At 39.2% G+C, this 16,022-nt stretch overlaps 1 protein-coding gene across 6 annotated transcripts in view; it reads right to left on the bottom strand.

Annotated features, from left to right (window-relative positions):
* The window catches only part of NEK10 (NIMA related kinase 10), a 215,938-nt gene that overhangs the window by 123,104 nt on the left and 76,812 nt on the right, over nucleotides 1-16,022 (bottom strand). For all 6 annotated transcript variants that reach the window (XM_074195662.1, XM_074195667.1, XM_074195665.1 and 3 more), the window contains exons 19-22: nucleotides 15,457-15,594; nucleotides 12,228-12,273; nucleotides 11,836-11,957; nucleotides 10,831-10,933 (exon numbers count right to left, since the gene is read on the bottom strand). In XM_074195662.1, coding sequence (XP_074051763.1) covers nucleotides 10,831-10,933; nucleotides 11,836-11,957; nucleotides 12,228-12,273; nucleotides 15,457-15,594 — 409 coding nt within the window. The remainder of the gene's footprint in view (nucleotides 1-10,830; nucleotides 10,934-11,835; nucleotides 11,958-12,227; nucleotides 12,274-15,456; nucleotides 15,595-16,022) is intronic.

Here is a 16,022-nt window from a genome sequence, read left to right as displayed (position 1 = left end):
CGGTCTCAGACACTTAATAATTACCTAGCTGTGTAGCCTTAGGCAAGCCACTTAACCCTGTTAGCCTTGCAAAAACCTATAAAAAAAAATCCTACACAAAATAACATGAATTATCTGTACTTTTTTGCATTTTGGTTATGGGGAGGATACCCTCAGGTATTATTTTATCTTTCAGAGAATTCAGGCTGAAAGATAGGTTCTCAGAAATCATCTAGTCAAAATTGAGGGTGTCTAAGGTCACACATAAATGAAAGCAGCAGAAATGGGATTCAAATGTTGGTCCTCTGATGAGAATTCCAAGTGACCTTTGCATTTTCTAGCCTTTAGGAATAAACAACAAACAAGCCAGATAATACTAAATTTTATGTCTGATAACAAGAGGTTCTCTAGATGATATGTTAAAGCTGAAATCATCACTTCTTAAAAATTGAAGTCTAATCTTTGGAAACTCTCTTCCCTACAAGAGAACTCCCCAAGTTGATGCTCCTCAAGGAATGTCCCTTCTCTGGCTTAAAACCCAGATTTGGGATTTCACAGCCAAAGCCAATCTAAGTGATCTCTCCTCTATCTAGGAAATGGGTCATAACTAATAATGTTTGTCCTTTTTTTCATTCAAAGAAGACCACAACCTCAGGGAGGTAATGTCATGATAAGCATGTAAATTAGATTTGAGTAAGGGGGTGCTGTGCTAAGTCCCAAGCCTCACTTTCTCCTCCAGGGCCATCTGGATCCAGTGGCCAAATATGAATCAAGACAACTGGAGATGGCCCTGGATGGATATGAGGTAATCAAGGTTTAGTGACTTGCACAAGGTGACATAGCTAATAAGAGTCAAGGGTCTAAGGCCAGCTTTGAACTCTGGTCCTCCAAGGCCAGTTCTCTATCCACTGTGCCACTTAAACGAATGGAGAAATGATCACACACATACATCATTTGTGTGTGATTTGCCACTTGCTTCTGCCACCATCACCATTAACTGAGTCAAAGAAAAGGAATTTCATGTAGTCATATATATATATGTATGTATATATATATATGTGTGTATATATATATATATATATATATATATATATATATATATATATCCCTCTGCCCAACCCCCAACACACAATGGATCCACTCTGCTCCTCCTCTCTGATTTGTTTTTCAAAATCTAAGAATGCTAGAGTGAGGGCAAACTGAGCCATTTACTTTAGTAGACCACAGAGACCCCCTAGAGAGGAGTGGTTTCTTTGACAAAAATCGCTTTGGTGCCCAAGGTGACAGAATCCCAAGCTCTGAAACCATTAATAAGGTGCCCACATAAGTATCTTAACCTTCATGAGGTGAACCTGGAATTGCCCTTAAAATACCCATGCCATAGAATGTCATCCAGTGAATTAAGGGACTCATCAAATTAATCAGGGACTGCCATGGTCAGAGATGCAACATTATGCAACATTGCCCCCCAAGGAAAGCAAATGAGATTTTAAATCAGAGGATGAACAACAACATGGATTAAACACCCATTAGTGCCTAGATTCATACTTGTTCTGCCACTTATCATCAGTGGTACTTCAGGCAAATGACTTGGTCTTTCTGGGACTCAGTTTAATCATCTGCAATAAAGGATCTCTTGGCTTTAAAGTTCCTTCTAGATCCTCCCCATCTACTCTGCCTCTACAAAAGTGACTGTGGCAGGGGCACTATAGAATCACAGCAATTGGGTAATATTACATGATTATAAGGTCTTCATATGAGAAAAGTAGGAAATATGTAGAAATGATCTTATGTTCATTCCTTCAGTAAAGTGAATGTCTCCTCTATTACAGATAATATGTAAGAACTCATATATGTGGTGCTTTTTGATTTTCTAAGTATTTTTCACCACAGTCCTATGAGATGGGGAGTATGGACAGTAGTGTCCTAATTTTCCAGGGTCGTCCTAGGAAATTCTGAAGTCAAATCTCAAAGTCAAGTCTCTGCTCATGCAAAAGATATGATATCTAATAGGGAGCATATAATCTCTAAGAGAACATACATACATATACATATATATATATATATATTTATATATATACACACACACCTACATTCAAACATATTATATATACTATGTATATATATTCCCATTATACCTGCAGACTACAATAAATGAAGCAAAAAAAATTAACTGCTGCTAATTATATACTTGGTAGCTTTAACAAGAATATCTTGGTACACAGAAAAAATTAAGTTTTCATATTTTTCTGGGGATGAGAGAAAATATCATGAATGGTAACATGAAAATAATAAGAAAATAAGAAATCAAGTAGATTTTTCTTGAGCTTGTTTTAATGTAATTAATACAGATTTCAAATATTTTTAGGTTTTGTTTGTTTTGCAAGGCAAATGGGGTTAAGTGGCTTGCCCAAGGCCACACGGCTAGGTAATTATTAAGTGTCTGAGACTGGATTTGAACCCAGGTACTCCTGACTCCAGGGCCGGTGCTTTATCCACTACGCCACCTAGCCACCCCAGATTTCAAATATTTTTAAAATTGTTCATTCTCTACTTTTCTGCTTAGATCATCTTTATTATTCATCTAGAGAACACAGGCATTTCTAAAGTTACTACAAGGCCCTCAGCAGCCTGGCTAGGACAGCATCTGATTCTCAGGAAAACTCAGACACCAAACATGAATAAAGGGACAGACTTGATAACTACAGTAGCTGGTATTCACCAAGGTGCTTTACCTTTGCAAGGTTTGTCTGTCAAACATGAGGAGCGTTTGTCAGTGTCACTCCCGCTATTACTGTTCTACTACTACTACTACTACTACTACTACTACTACTACTACTGCTGCTGCTGCTGCTACTACTAACTTCCTCCATTGTTTGGAAAGTTTCTTGAAAACCAGGAAACAAAGAAATAGAGTATAAGATGACCCAGTGCACTAGAAACAGAGATGTTTTGAAGGATAAATGATAAATCACCTTTGGGTTAACGGGAATGACTCTTCCCCCAATTTAAAAGACTCAGCACTCCCCACTCACCCCAGAGACGCTCCATCTCATATTTCATACATTTCATATTGTCACTGAGAGACAAATCTACACGTTCATGTAATAAATATTATTTGGAGCTAAAAAGAAACTTGAGAATATTTTGAATCAATGTATAAAAAAATCAACAGATTTCAATGTTGAAGAAATCCAAATTGCTCCTTTGCTTGAGCAATTTGATTTTCTATCCCATCACCCTCTTTTTGGATCTCATGTTTTTTAGCTGACTGATTCTTTAACAATTTAACAAGACACAAATAAATCCCATGCTCAGATTCCCATCCTTCTCATTCTTCATTGTGACAAACATTTCCATCTGAAAATAGCCTAATCAAAGCTGGCGTGCACCGACCCCTCTTTCTAGCAAGAGTGCTGGGAAACAGGAAACATCACTGGACTCAGATTTGTTCAGGGTTATTAGGGGCTGCTTTGAAACTGAATGGATTTTTGGGGGAAGGAATCTATGGTTTTCTTCCCAAGAAATTCCCCTGAAGAGGCAGAACAGAGCCTCCCCCCGCCCCCAGCTGTCAGCCAAAGTCTTGCCTCTGACACCTACTGGGACCCTGGGCAAATATGACCCCCTGCCAGGGTTCTGGGAAACTCACTCCAGCCACCTGAGGAGAAAGGACTGACAGGCACTGGAAGAGAGTTTCCTCCCTCTCCTTAGGAAAGGTCCATAAGGTCAATCCTGTTGCTACAGCTTGTCACCTGGTCTGCAACCTGTATCTGTCAAGGGGGTCTGGGAGGATAAGGAATTTGGGTCCCAGGATCAGCGTCAGACAGTTTGACTTGATCTGGATCCTACTCTGCCTGCCTTGGACTCCAGGTCTCTTTGCCTGCTTAAATCATGGCTTCATCCTATTTGCAGGAAGAAAACAATCAAAATTGCCATTAAGATATTTAGCAGGGGCAGCTAGGTGGTCTAGTGGATAAAGCACCGGCCCTGGAGTCAGGAGTACCTGGCTTCAAATCTGGTCTCAGACACTTACTAATTACCTAGCTGTGTGGCCTTGGGCAAGCCACTGAAACCTGTTTGCCTTGCAAAAACCTAAAAAAAAAAAATTAGCAAACACTTCCTTTTCACTAGTTCTATATTTGGGTATTATCTTATAGCAGCCAAGACCTATTGGTCAACTTATGACACCAATAGCTATTGTGACACTATTTAGAATCAGATGAGAGGGGGGAGAGATGGAACCTGTGTATCCATAATACCCTTTGAAAATTAATGCACCGTAACATTTTTCTACTGCTTCCTTAAGTCTCAACAATCCACAAAACAACAAATGAAGCCTGACTTTATTGCCAATTTTTGAGGCATGAAGGTTCACACTGAAAAGAGAATCATCAGCTCTAGCTGGTTCCCCACATTCCTGCTTGAAATGCTACATCACAATTTCCTTATCTTTGCCAAGAGATTGTTAAAATTTTTGGAAGAGACAACAAAAAAGGTAACTGACCATCAACAAAGTCATTCTTTCATTTGACTGCCAGAACAAGAATACTGCAGCATATCAGCATTATTGGTACAATTTACGGTGATGAAACTGAGTCACCAAGATGTAGTAATATCACCCAAACCCTGCAGTTAGAACCAAGGGAGGGGCAGAAAACAGGGCTTCTGACTCCTGATCCTTTTAAATCATAGTACACACAATGCTCAGTACAGTCCGAGAATAGGTGCTCAACCAATGGTAGTTAAATAACACAATCATTCTGTTCTATTCATTGTCCTTTGCATGAGATTCAGTCAGTTTGGATAATGACAGGCAATTACCCAGATTTCTATAAAAAAAAACAGATGGTTTCTGAACCACTCAAAGTCAGCAAGAATTAATAAAGGCTAGCCATTTGAAAGAGTTCTTAAAATCTCCATTAATAGTAACATAAGTTTTTTTTTCCTATTTTATTTCTTCATCTATGTTTGGAATCATAGGAAATGTCATCTTCCTTCCAAACAACATTAGAAGGCATGGGGAGTATTCATAGATGGTTCCCCTCTCATATTCAAATTACTGTGAAATTAAACAAACCAATACATGACAGAATTATCATATATTTATTTAATCGGAATTTTACTTCTCTGGGGTAGCTAGGTAGCCCTGTGGATAGAACGCCAGGCCCAGAGTGAGGAAGACTCATCTTCCTGAGTTCAAATCAAACCTCAGACAATAGCTGTGGGCCCCTGGGCGAGCTTTACCCTGTTTACCTCAGTTTTCTCATCAGTAAAATGAACTGAAGAAAGAAATGGATAACCACTCCATTAACTCTGCCAAGAAAACCCAAAGAAATCAGACACAACTGAGCCACAACAACTCTTACTTACTGATGCACAACTGTTAATGTTCAAGATCAGCTGTATCCATTAGACCACACACTGCCTCTCAAACATATTATCACAAAGGAATAAACCCCAATACTTTAAAGCAAATACACTGGGATACTGTGGATGTAGCTGGAGTCAAGAAGACCTAGGCTCAAATCTGATCTCAGACACTTGCTAGTTGTGTGACCCCGGGCAAGTCACCTCATTTCTTTTCACCTCAGTGTCCTCCTCTGTAAAATGGAGTTAATAATAGTCCCTACCTCACAGCGTTGTTGTGAAGACCAAATAAGATAATGACTATAAAGAGTGTTGGTTCTAATAAGTACCATATAAATATAAGCTGTCATCATCATCATCAACACCAACAACAAAATCATTATCATTTATCATCAATATTTCCTTTTAGCCTTTGAGACATTGCAGATTGGTTTGCCCAAATTCAAAGAGCTCAATGAAAAATGCAAGGGCTGGGATTCAAATATTCCCCTTTATCCACAGGCAGGTCAGAACCCTTCAAGCTCAGTCCCTTCCCGGCCTCTGCCCACATTTCTGTATCTGAAGCTGTCCTGCTCAGAGCTATGACTTCCCAAAGATTCAATGTTCTGTCCGTGGATGTGATTCAGGAAGCCTGAGCACATGGTCAGAGCTCTGTCTCCATCAGGTCAGCCTGCTATAGGGGTTCTTCACAATCAGGTAAGCCCAGGGAAGCAGAAGTAGCCTTTGTTTGAGGCAGGTGGCCATGAGCTGAGTCTCCTCCTCCTCTCTTCCCATCACTCCTTCCCTTTTTCTCTCTCTTCCCATTCTTCCAGTACCAGACCAGCACCCTACACCCAAGGTCGTCACTCCAGCAGCAGATGAACTGCGTCAGTGTTTGAAGGGGTCAGAGAGCTATCTGGCCTTGTTGAGGTCCTTAGGACAAAAAGCCTGGCCTGGGTGGGAATTGGGAGGAGAGACCCTCTCAGAGAATGAGGTGGGCAATCCCTGCGGCTGTTGCCTAGGGGAATCCTTCCAGAGCTGCTCATCTGGCAACTGTAGAAGGTGAGGCAAATAGAGTTTTATTTCCAATATGGACTTGTTTTTTCATGTCTCTTATTAAGAGCTCTGGAGAGGATGGGTTCATTATACTAGTGGAGTGAAAAGAAATTGTTCCTTTGTATTGGGCTATTAGGGAGCAGAAAAATGAGACTTTTGATTTCTTAAAAATCAAGTCTTGAAGGCAGAAGTAATGGGCTACCTCTGATTCAGAGGTTTCTCTGAAGAACATCCTAAACTCTAAGATTGGAGAGATATAAGAGGAAAACAAAAGGATGGGGCATGCAGACCAGACACCAGGGGATGAGTGGGAGAGTCTTAGGCTTGGTCTCTGAGAAGTGGCCTCCTGGGTAAGGGGCTCCATGGACTCTGTCCAGGAACCTGGGCTGTTAGAGAACATTAAAGAACAGCCAAGGAATCCTCCTGAGACTGTGGTCCTATGGAGACAGGTTAGATCAGGGCATTATGAGAAGACAAAGGGTTTGTTCTGGCAAAGTATGAGAAATCAAATGGGAGCTTCCTAAGAGGGGCTTTTTGCTTGAATAAAATGGGGAATTCTCAAGACTTTGCCCCTTAAGTGGAATTCTCTCTACTGCCAGTTATCCAATAGAGGATGCAAGGGGTATGGGGTGAGGATAAAAGCTTTCAAAGAGATGGAGCTATGCTCCTCACCAGGATGTGCCACCAGCTTCCATCCTAGTCTCTGCTTTTGCCATACACCAAGCCATGTGGGAGCACAAATCACATCTGCCCTGCTCAGCTGGCAGAAGAAGAGAGTTCACCCACAGGGTAGTGCTGGCACAGAACTCTGCCCTCTGCAAGAACCTTTGTGAAGTCACACTCTGGAGTACCTTCCATCCAGACTAGATTGGGCAGGTGGAGCCTCTAAGCACCCCAGGCAGGCCTGGCCCAATTAATCATCTCACCAAAAATGAGGCAGAACAGTAGCCAAGGTAGGAAAGGTATTTCAAATAAATTCATTTTACTATTTATGGTGAGCTCTGCTAAAATATCTACCAGAGAAGAGGGCTGAAGTGAATGGCAAAAACGAGTTGTGTTTTTATTACTAATTTACCATCCTGTTGTAATAAGAACCCAATTATTTGGGGGCAGAGACGCCCTGTGCCATGACAGGCAACAGCAGAGATACACATGCTCTAGAGACCTTAGCACCAGTCAGGAAGGCAACCCTTGGAGAGCCAGCCCTGACCCCAAGTCTTTTTTCCCACAACCAAGAAAGAGAAGCATGGCCATTCAGACACTTGGAGAAGCCTTTCGGGTTTGGGGGATCCAGGAACAGCAATAGCGACAAAATGAGAAAACATTCACTCTTGCAACACAGGTCCCAACTCAAGGTGGCCGAGTCTGAAATATGCCATCTTCAATGTCCCAAGGAGATGCTCAGTACATGTGATGTGCCAGACTCTAAAGGAAGTCTATCATAGTGCATTAGGATACCCAGGGACTTGAGCAAGTTAATGTAAATCAAACACATTGACCAGAGCATCAACATAAAAACAGAGGCTCCCATCAACAGATCATGCACCCCATTTCAAAAAAAAATTATAAGATTCTTCTACTCTATACATTTCAAAGTTACATGAATAAAGTATTTCCCAATGCACAATTACAAAATGTATGGATTGCCATCCTAATTAGAGGAAAATGAAGTTATTGGCCTACTACTATTAATAGAACATGAATTTTTCTCTCATTTTTCTTTGAATGTTATGGATGTATTTGTGCAGATACATCACCATTGATTACTGACTAATTGACTACTTCTCACTTCTTTCCCTCTCCAGACAGTGGTGCATAATGATGAGACAGGATCTAACCTTAGACAAGTTCTCAGTCTCATCTTTTGAGCTACTGACTATCAAAGGAAAAGCCTTGGGTCACCTGACTGGGAATTTAAAAATAACTAGATAAATCATCTATTTGTTTTCTACCACATGATCCGACATCTGATCCAAGACTCTACTGTTTCTCCCTCATTGAGCATGGCCCCATTGGCACCAGTAGGAAACCAGAGGATTTCTGCAAAACTCTCTTTCTACAGTCTCTTGAGACCCATGCCAAGTGGTAAGATTGGACCAAAGGACTTATTAGATCCTTCCATTTCTAGATACCCCTGTGACCCACAAGTCATTAATCATATCTGATATATTCAGATATAAACCCACAGAAGTTGGTGGACATGACTGGTACCTCTTATCTTTGAACTTTGGGGCAATATATACCGTTTTGTCTGAAGGTCTTTGCCTCTCTTTATTGTTGGTAACTCATAAATATTAAGCTAGAAAATGTTCCACTTTCACAATTCTACTGACTATTCTTATGGTAGCCAACACTCCCTCCATACCAGCTGTTCAGTGTTGCTGCATTTTACCAATAAGGAAACTATGCAACTCAAAGGTCAACCTTATTTTTTTCACTGTAACATCTCACTAACATTACAGCTAAATTTCATTCTCTAGGATAACTTTTTGATTTTATTTGGTTTTTTGGGGGGGGGCACAGTGGTTTTTTTTTTTTACTTTAAGCATTAGAAATTTGGGTGGTAGGGGAAAAAAACAAGAGTTGGCAAATGGTAATATCAAAGGAAGAAAGCTGAGTGCACCAGGTTCCGCCCTTCTGAGGAATTCTATAATGTCATTTCACGAGTGTGACTTTGACTTGATAGGGGGCAAGCAAGGTTTGGGAGCCAGAATCTGCTGTTTTGTGTCTTTTCAAAGGCTGCACCCAAGTATATATCCTAGTAACAGACATTAAAAGCGAAACCTTAAAAAAAAAAAAAACTCTCCCAGGAATGTGTATGCAATTCTCCAAGTTACCTACACTCCAGTTTGAATGGGCCAATGTCTCAGCAACTGCTTCTGACTCTCTTGGCTCCACATTGAGGCCTTTTTGGTTTTTCTAATGTGTTTTTGTCACCCATCTCAAGTGCAATTTTTTCCTCATTCCTTTTAAAATTATTCTGCATTTTTCTATCTTACCATCACATAGAAAATAAACATTCTAGTGCAGAATGAGAGTGGAAAAGCAAGACATGAGCACCCCTGTGTGGTCATATGATTTAACAAGCCCATAACATTTTTTCCCCTTGAAAAGATTTTACTTTCTATTTAGTGCTAAGGAGCCTGAAATTCACCAACTTTTAAAAACTAGTGAATTTTAATATAACAAATATGCAATCAATAATATCAAAGAGACTACAATTCCTGTTAAAAATTAAAACAGCAAAATAGCCCCCAAGATGACCATAGTCATGAAAGAGAATAGCAACAATCTTGGTTAAAATCTCCCTAACATGCACACAAATGCTTGCTGAAAGAGTTTAAGTAATCCTAGGAATACCTTCTGATTTTTCTAGTCTGTAGAGCTAGAGTCTAAAATCTTTTTATTTTGAATCTAGAAAAAGAATAAAAAATAGAAAACATTAGCAGTCCAAGGCAAAAATAACAAGTTTATATTTTTAGACTGTGCAGGAAAGATGAAAATGTCTTCAGAAGTCTGACTGTAAGAAAAACCAGTCATTTCTAATGAAGAAATCATTCGGTGCATTATAACAATTCTTAATTAGGAGGAAATAGAAAGAAACCAGTCCTGTGTTTTTGAAAAATGAGGATAAAATGAAACCAAAAGTGCTGATTTCAATTCTCCATTTTAGCATTTATAAACTCTAAAGATGAGTCTTATAACCTAGGCACCATAGTCATAAAACCAAAGTTTGAGTCCCATTCTTTGCAACTTCCTAGCTGTGAGACCTTGGCTTGTAGTAGTCTCAGTTTCCTTGTTTATAAAATGGAGAATATTCTGGTATCCTATGTCAAAAGACTTTTGTGAGGTTCAAGTTGGATGCCTATGAGGTACCCTTTAACTTTCAAAAGGTATACACAAATGAGCTCTTATTATCTAAATTTGCACTTGGTAGGACCTAAGGCTGACTACAAAAAAAGAATTAATTCTCAAAGTGCCAAAGGCCATGGGACCTCAGCAGCAGCAATGCTACACTTGTCTGCCCCAATAATCTAACTACATTTCATGAGATTCAAATGCCATACATTCTTTCTCACTTGTATAAATTTGTTTGGATTACCAACTTTACAACACACTTTCTAGATGGGTTATCTTTAGAATTTCACAATGACTTAAATGGGGAAGGGGGAAGATTGTTGGGATTGGGTTTCTTTTGTCATTTATGGAACTGAAGAAGAAAGGAAATGCATCTCTAAAGAATGAGCTGGGCTCCCAACCTGTGGAAGCAATAGGTAAGCAGAGAGACCTCCATATACTATTTACATCCATTTGAGATTCCTGAGGGCAGCAGCATGGGGCCCACATATGGGGTCTCATTCTCCAGGACTAATTTTGGCAAGTCTGATTCAATGCTCCAGAACAATCTCAAGAAATTCTCCTCCAAAGAAACTTAGAATTTGTACTTACTAATGGTTACTTTGTCCTTATCCCCCAACATGATATTGTTTGGTGTGAGGTCTCGATGGACAATCCTCTTTTCTTTATGCAAGTAACGAAGAGCCAGGCATAGCTAAAAATAAAAAAAAAATGAAAATGGGTTTATTTCTCCAAATAGAAATACAGATAGAAAGACAAAGGTAAACATGGATAGAGATGGAGATGGAAATGGAGATGTAGAGGCTGGGGCAAAGACAAGGCCAAGATTAGATGTAGATATAGATATAGATATAGATAGATGTAAATAAGAATAGAGACAGGCAGAGATAAAGACAGACACAAAGAAAGAGCTGAGAGAGACAGAGGCAATACAAAATATAGAAATAGAGACAGAGATGACAGAGATAGAGATAAAGACAAAGAAGTCAGATGGAAACAGACATAGAATGCAGAGAGAAACAAAGACAAAGAAGATAGAAATAGAGACAACAAAATTTGGAGATAGGAACAAAGACGATAGACAGAGAAAAAGAACACAGAGATGGAGACAAAGATAAACAATGAAGAGATAAGAGGCAAAGAGAAATATTAGAGATAAAGAAAAAGATGATGGAGATACAGAAAATGATTATAAAGATAGGGACAAAGATGATAGAGAAAAAGACAGAACACAAAGATGGAGACAGACAAACAATGAAGAGATAAGAGGCAAAGAGAAAGATGACAGAGATAAAAACATGATGGAGATACAGAAAATGATTATAAAGATAGGGACAAAGATGATAGAGATAAAAATAAAGGCTGAGATGGAAACAAAGGCAAAGATGACAGAGCAAGATAAAGACAAAGTTGATAGAGATAAGAGTCAAAGACAAAGAAGAAAGAGGGGAAAAAAAGAAAAAGATGATAGAGAAAGAGATTGAGATAGTTACTTCAATGATTGGTAATTTGTATGTGTCTCCAAGGAATGAACTCAAAAGAATTATGTCATTTTTGTGACTTTTGTGAACAAATATATTGAACATGAATCCTTACTTGAATAAATATATTCCATATCCTCTCTTCAGTAAAATGGTGCTGTTTCTCTTTCAAAGAACTGAAATGCTCTCCAAGAGGTGCCCCTTCTATGAGTTCCATAACTATGTACAACCTGTCATCTACACATAAAAAGATGAAAAAAAACCAGCATTCAATACAGTAATAACCTACACGACAACTAGCTCCTGGCACAATGCTATACTATGTATACAACAAGCCCAGTAACTACTCAATGACTGAAGTTGTGAAATATAAAACAATATCTATATAAATATTAAATAAAATGTATTATCATTGTGAATTAAAATACTTTGTTATTCCAACTCCCTATTATGCTCATGTATTATTAACATATTCATTAATAAGAAATGCCATGGTAATATACTTACTTTCGAGGAAAGTTTTATAGTAGCGTACAACATTAGGATGATAGAGCTATAAAAAAATGAAAAATACATGAGAGGATGGGTTAAAAAAATCTGAAAGCATTTCACTGTGGAAATTTTTAGCTAGGCTTAAAAATGGAAAATAAGACATTTAAAATAGTTTACAAGTTGAAATTATGAAATTATGAAATTATTATTATTATTACGAAATTATCATGAAATTATCAAGATTCTTTTTATTTATGCCACAGTCAAATAAAATATTATCCCAGTATAATTATCTCCTAAAATTTAATCTTCAAAAGAAGTCAAACTATGCAGTTTGGATAATCACTTAATCATATAGAATTATAAAACATATAAGTTAGAAAGAACTTAGTCTAACCCTTTGAAGGTTTTATTTTAAAATATGAATTTGGAGAATTTTAAAATACCATATTATCTTTCCTCCAACTATCCAAGTTTCCATACCCCTCAAAAAAAATTACAAAACTAAAATTGAGATGAGATCCCACCTAATTTAAGTTGTAAAAAAAATTAGATTAATTTGAATTGTTTGACAAGTTATATGGAAGCTAGGTAATCAATCAATGAAACTGCTAGACACTAGCTGAGTGACCCTGGGCAAGTCATTTAAGTGGCTTGCCTCAGTTTTCTCATCTGTAAAATGAGCTGGAGAAGGAAATGAAAAACCACACCAGTTATCTTAGCCAAGCCCCAAATGTGGTCTCACAAAGAGTCAAACAACTGAAACGAATGAACAACAACAAAAAGGTAATTTGATAACAATGAATTCTATAGTAGTAATAAGGTCCATGTTCATCACAACTTATCAGTCACTTATATTTTTCTTGTTTATTCCTTCTCACAGCAACCAGGACCTGGTCCAATCCCTTTGAGGACCTCTGCTCCAATACCTTACTTCTACCTGCTCTAAGGGACTTGCATTTTCATGCCTCCTTTCTAAATTCTCCTCTGCTCCACCTCTCTCTCTTTCCCTGGGATCCTTCATATCCCTTTCCTTACTTTTGAGTTAGTGAGTTAACAAACTAGGGATCTGCAGCCCCAGGTGACTCCCAAGTCAGATGGATGCGACTGATGGGGTTTCCTGAAGGTCCTCTTTTTCCCAAGTCTCTCCAGGTAGCAAGTGGTCAGAACTGTTGAGGCAGCACAGGGCTGAAACAGGACTGCCCTGTGATGACCTTATCCATCCAAAAGCGGCTTCATTCTGCACTGGAGGGGACCATGGGGTACCAACAAAGGAGTCATCCTTGTTTAATGGCATGACACCAAATAAGATGTGACCTTGCTCATTTACAAATTTGAGATTCAACTATTTTATAGTTAGATAATTCACAGTCTATGGATACTATTTTTGTTCCAATGTACAGAGCTTAATCTGGAGCAGTTTGCTGTTGTTCAGTCATTTTCCAGTCATATCTATCTTTTTGGGCTCCCACTGGGGGGTTTTCTCAGTAGAGAACTGGACGGGGGGGTTGCCATTTCCTTCTCCAGGTTATTTTACATATGAGGAAACTGAGGCAGACAGGGTACCATGACTTGTCCAGGGTCACCCAGCAAGGAATTGTCTGAAGCTGTATCTGAACTCAGGAAGGTAAGACATCCTGACTCTGGGACCCCCAGCTGCCCGAGCTCACAATAGGCTCTTAATAAATGCTAGTTGATCCACTGACAGGTGAGTAATAAAAAGTCACAATAATGATTGTACCCAAGAGAAAACATCTAAGAGAGCAATATTCCACCAATATAAGAATCAGGTTGACTGAAAAAAGAGCTTGTGTCCAAGACCCCCAGGAGCAATCAGTCCCATTCTCTTGAAATGCTTACTATTGGGGCAGCTAGATGCTGCAGTGGATAGAGGACTGGACCTAAAATCAGGAGTACCTGAGTTCAGATCCGCCCTCAGATACTTAATAATTGCCTAGCTGTGTGACCTTGGGCAAGTCACTTAACCCCATTTCCTTCAATAATTTTTTTTTAAAAAAGCACTTACTGTTTCTTCCTAAATTCCCCCCCCCAGATGTTGGTCAGAATGCCATCACATCCATTAACAAATACCGAAGGTCATGACCATGCTTGGTCACATCCTCAACAGTCTGCTTATTATTACTATTATTACCGTAGATCTTTGTAACATCAAGTTTAATTGCTTGATTCCACTTGAAAAAAAATCCAGGAAATTCTAAGTCATAAATAAAAACCATCTTTACACATTTAACCAGAGTTAATAATATATAATCATACTCATCATAAGAACTGTCAGAATTTATTTAGCATTTTAACTTTTGCAAGACACTTGATGTATGTTAACTGGATGGATTTGAAGTCAATTAGTCCTGAGTTCCTGTCCATCCTCAAACACTTCATAACTGTGATAAAAGTCACTCAACCTCCCTGGAAAATGGGGATAAGATGACCTGCAGAGCAGCAGTATGGAGCAAGGTCCATCTCAGCATCAGAAGATCTAGATTCAGGTCCTGCTTCAGACACCTACTAGTTAGTGCTGTGCTGGAGAAGTCCTCTAACTCCTCAGTGGCCCAAACTACTCTCCTGATGAGATCAGCTTCCAAAGCAGAAGTTCCCTACAGCGATAAAACCACTGGCCCAGATTGTCAAAACAACCTGCAGCACCCCCACTTAATATCTCAGGGTTGTAAGACCCAAGTGAGTATGTAAATCACTGTGCAAATGACACCAAGTCATTTAACATTCTACTGAGACTAGATCCCACTCCCAGGAGCTTTGGCCACAGGGCCTGTCCTGGTGGCCCACCCTCCCTGGATAGCATTAGAAGAACCTCACCACTAGGAGCTTGGGTAGAACTCAAGGGCACAGCCAGCCAAGCTCTGGGCACTCATCTGATAACATGTGAGTCCATACTCAGAAGAGAAACCCCAACACTGTGTACTCCTGGCTTTGATACCTGAGGGACAGAGGGAGCCAGGCTCCTCCATTACCTGGGCTCTCCTTCCCTACTCAACAGACAAAAACCTCCCAGAGTACCCAACAGTGCTCTGGACCAGGGAGGGAGGCCTCTCCATTACTCAGCACCCCACTTCTCAAGAAGCACCCCACTTCCTCTGGCTGGGCACATGCTGCCTTTACTGGCCAGTCATGACAATATAAATAGCGAGGATTAGAATGCAAAAGATACTGTATTGACTATGTTTATTATTTGACCAATAATTTTCCAAAAGAAAAGAGCATTCACCTGCTCTTTAATTATCGTGAGCTCAGAGACAATGTTCTTTACACTACTATCTCGATCTTTTTTGTCCTTTCCAAATGCAGGGTTATGTAGATTGACTTCTTTCATAGCTAAAAGATTTTGACCGCTTCGTTTCCTAACCTGTAAAAGAAAAAGTACAAAACAAAATGAAGGAATGACAAGGGATAAATGGGAGTGAAAAAGGTTCACAAATAAGGTCTTGGTCTGTCTCAGAATATTTAAAATTCTTATTCTGAACCTGTCTTCAATGGAATCAACTAAAAGTGTCCATGAGCCATTCTACGGTCTGTGGTGTCCCCCAGCATCTGACTGGGTAGGGACAAGCAGAAATTATAGACAACCTTGAAATTATAGACTTGTGGCCACACTTTAGTGTCTGCTGTTTGTGAAAATTGATATTAAAATAAAAACAAAAATAAAAACTGATTCTTAAAAATGTTGCTGATCCTTTTCTAAAACCATTAGCTGAGACAAGAACAACTGGAATCATAGTCAGAAGAAAAGAGAGGGGCCATTTTGACTTCCATCCATATGATGGTTCTACACCT

This window comes from Macrotis lagotis, chromosome 7, assembly GCF_037893015.1.
Source record: "Macrotis lagotis isolate mMagLag1 chromosome 7, bilby.v1.9.chrom.fasta, whole genome shotgun sequence".
In the NCBI taxonomy this organism is placed as follows: Eukaryota; Metazoa; Chordata; class Mammalia; order Peramelemorphia; family Peramelidae; genus Macrotis; species Macrotis lagotis.
This window is presented reverse-complemented; position numbering and strand designations above follow the sequence as displayed.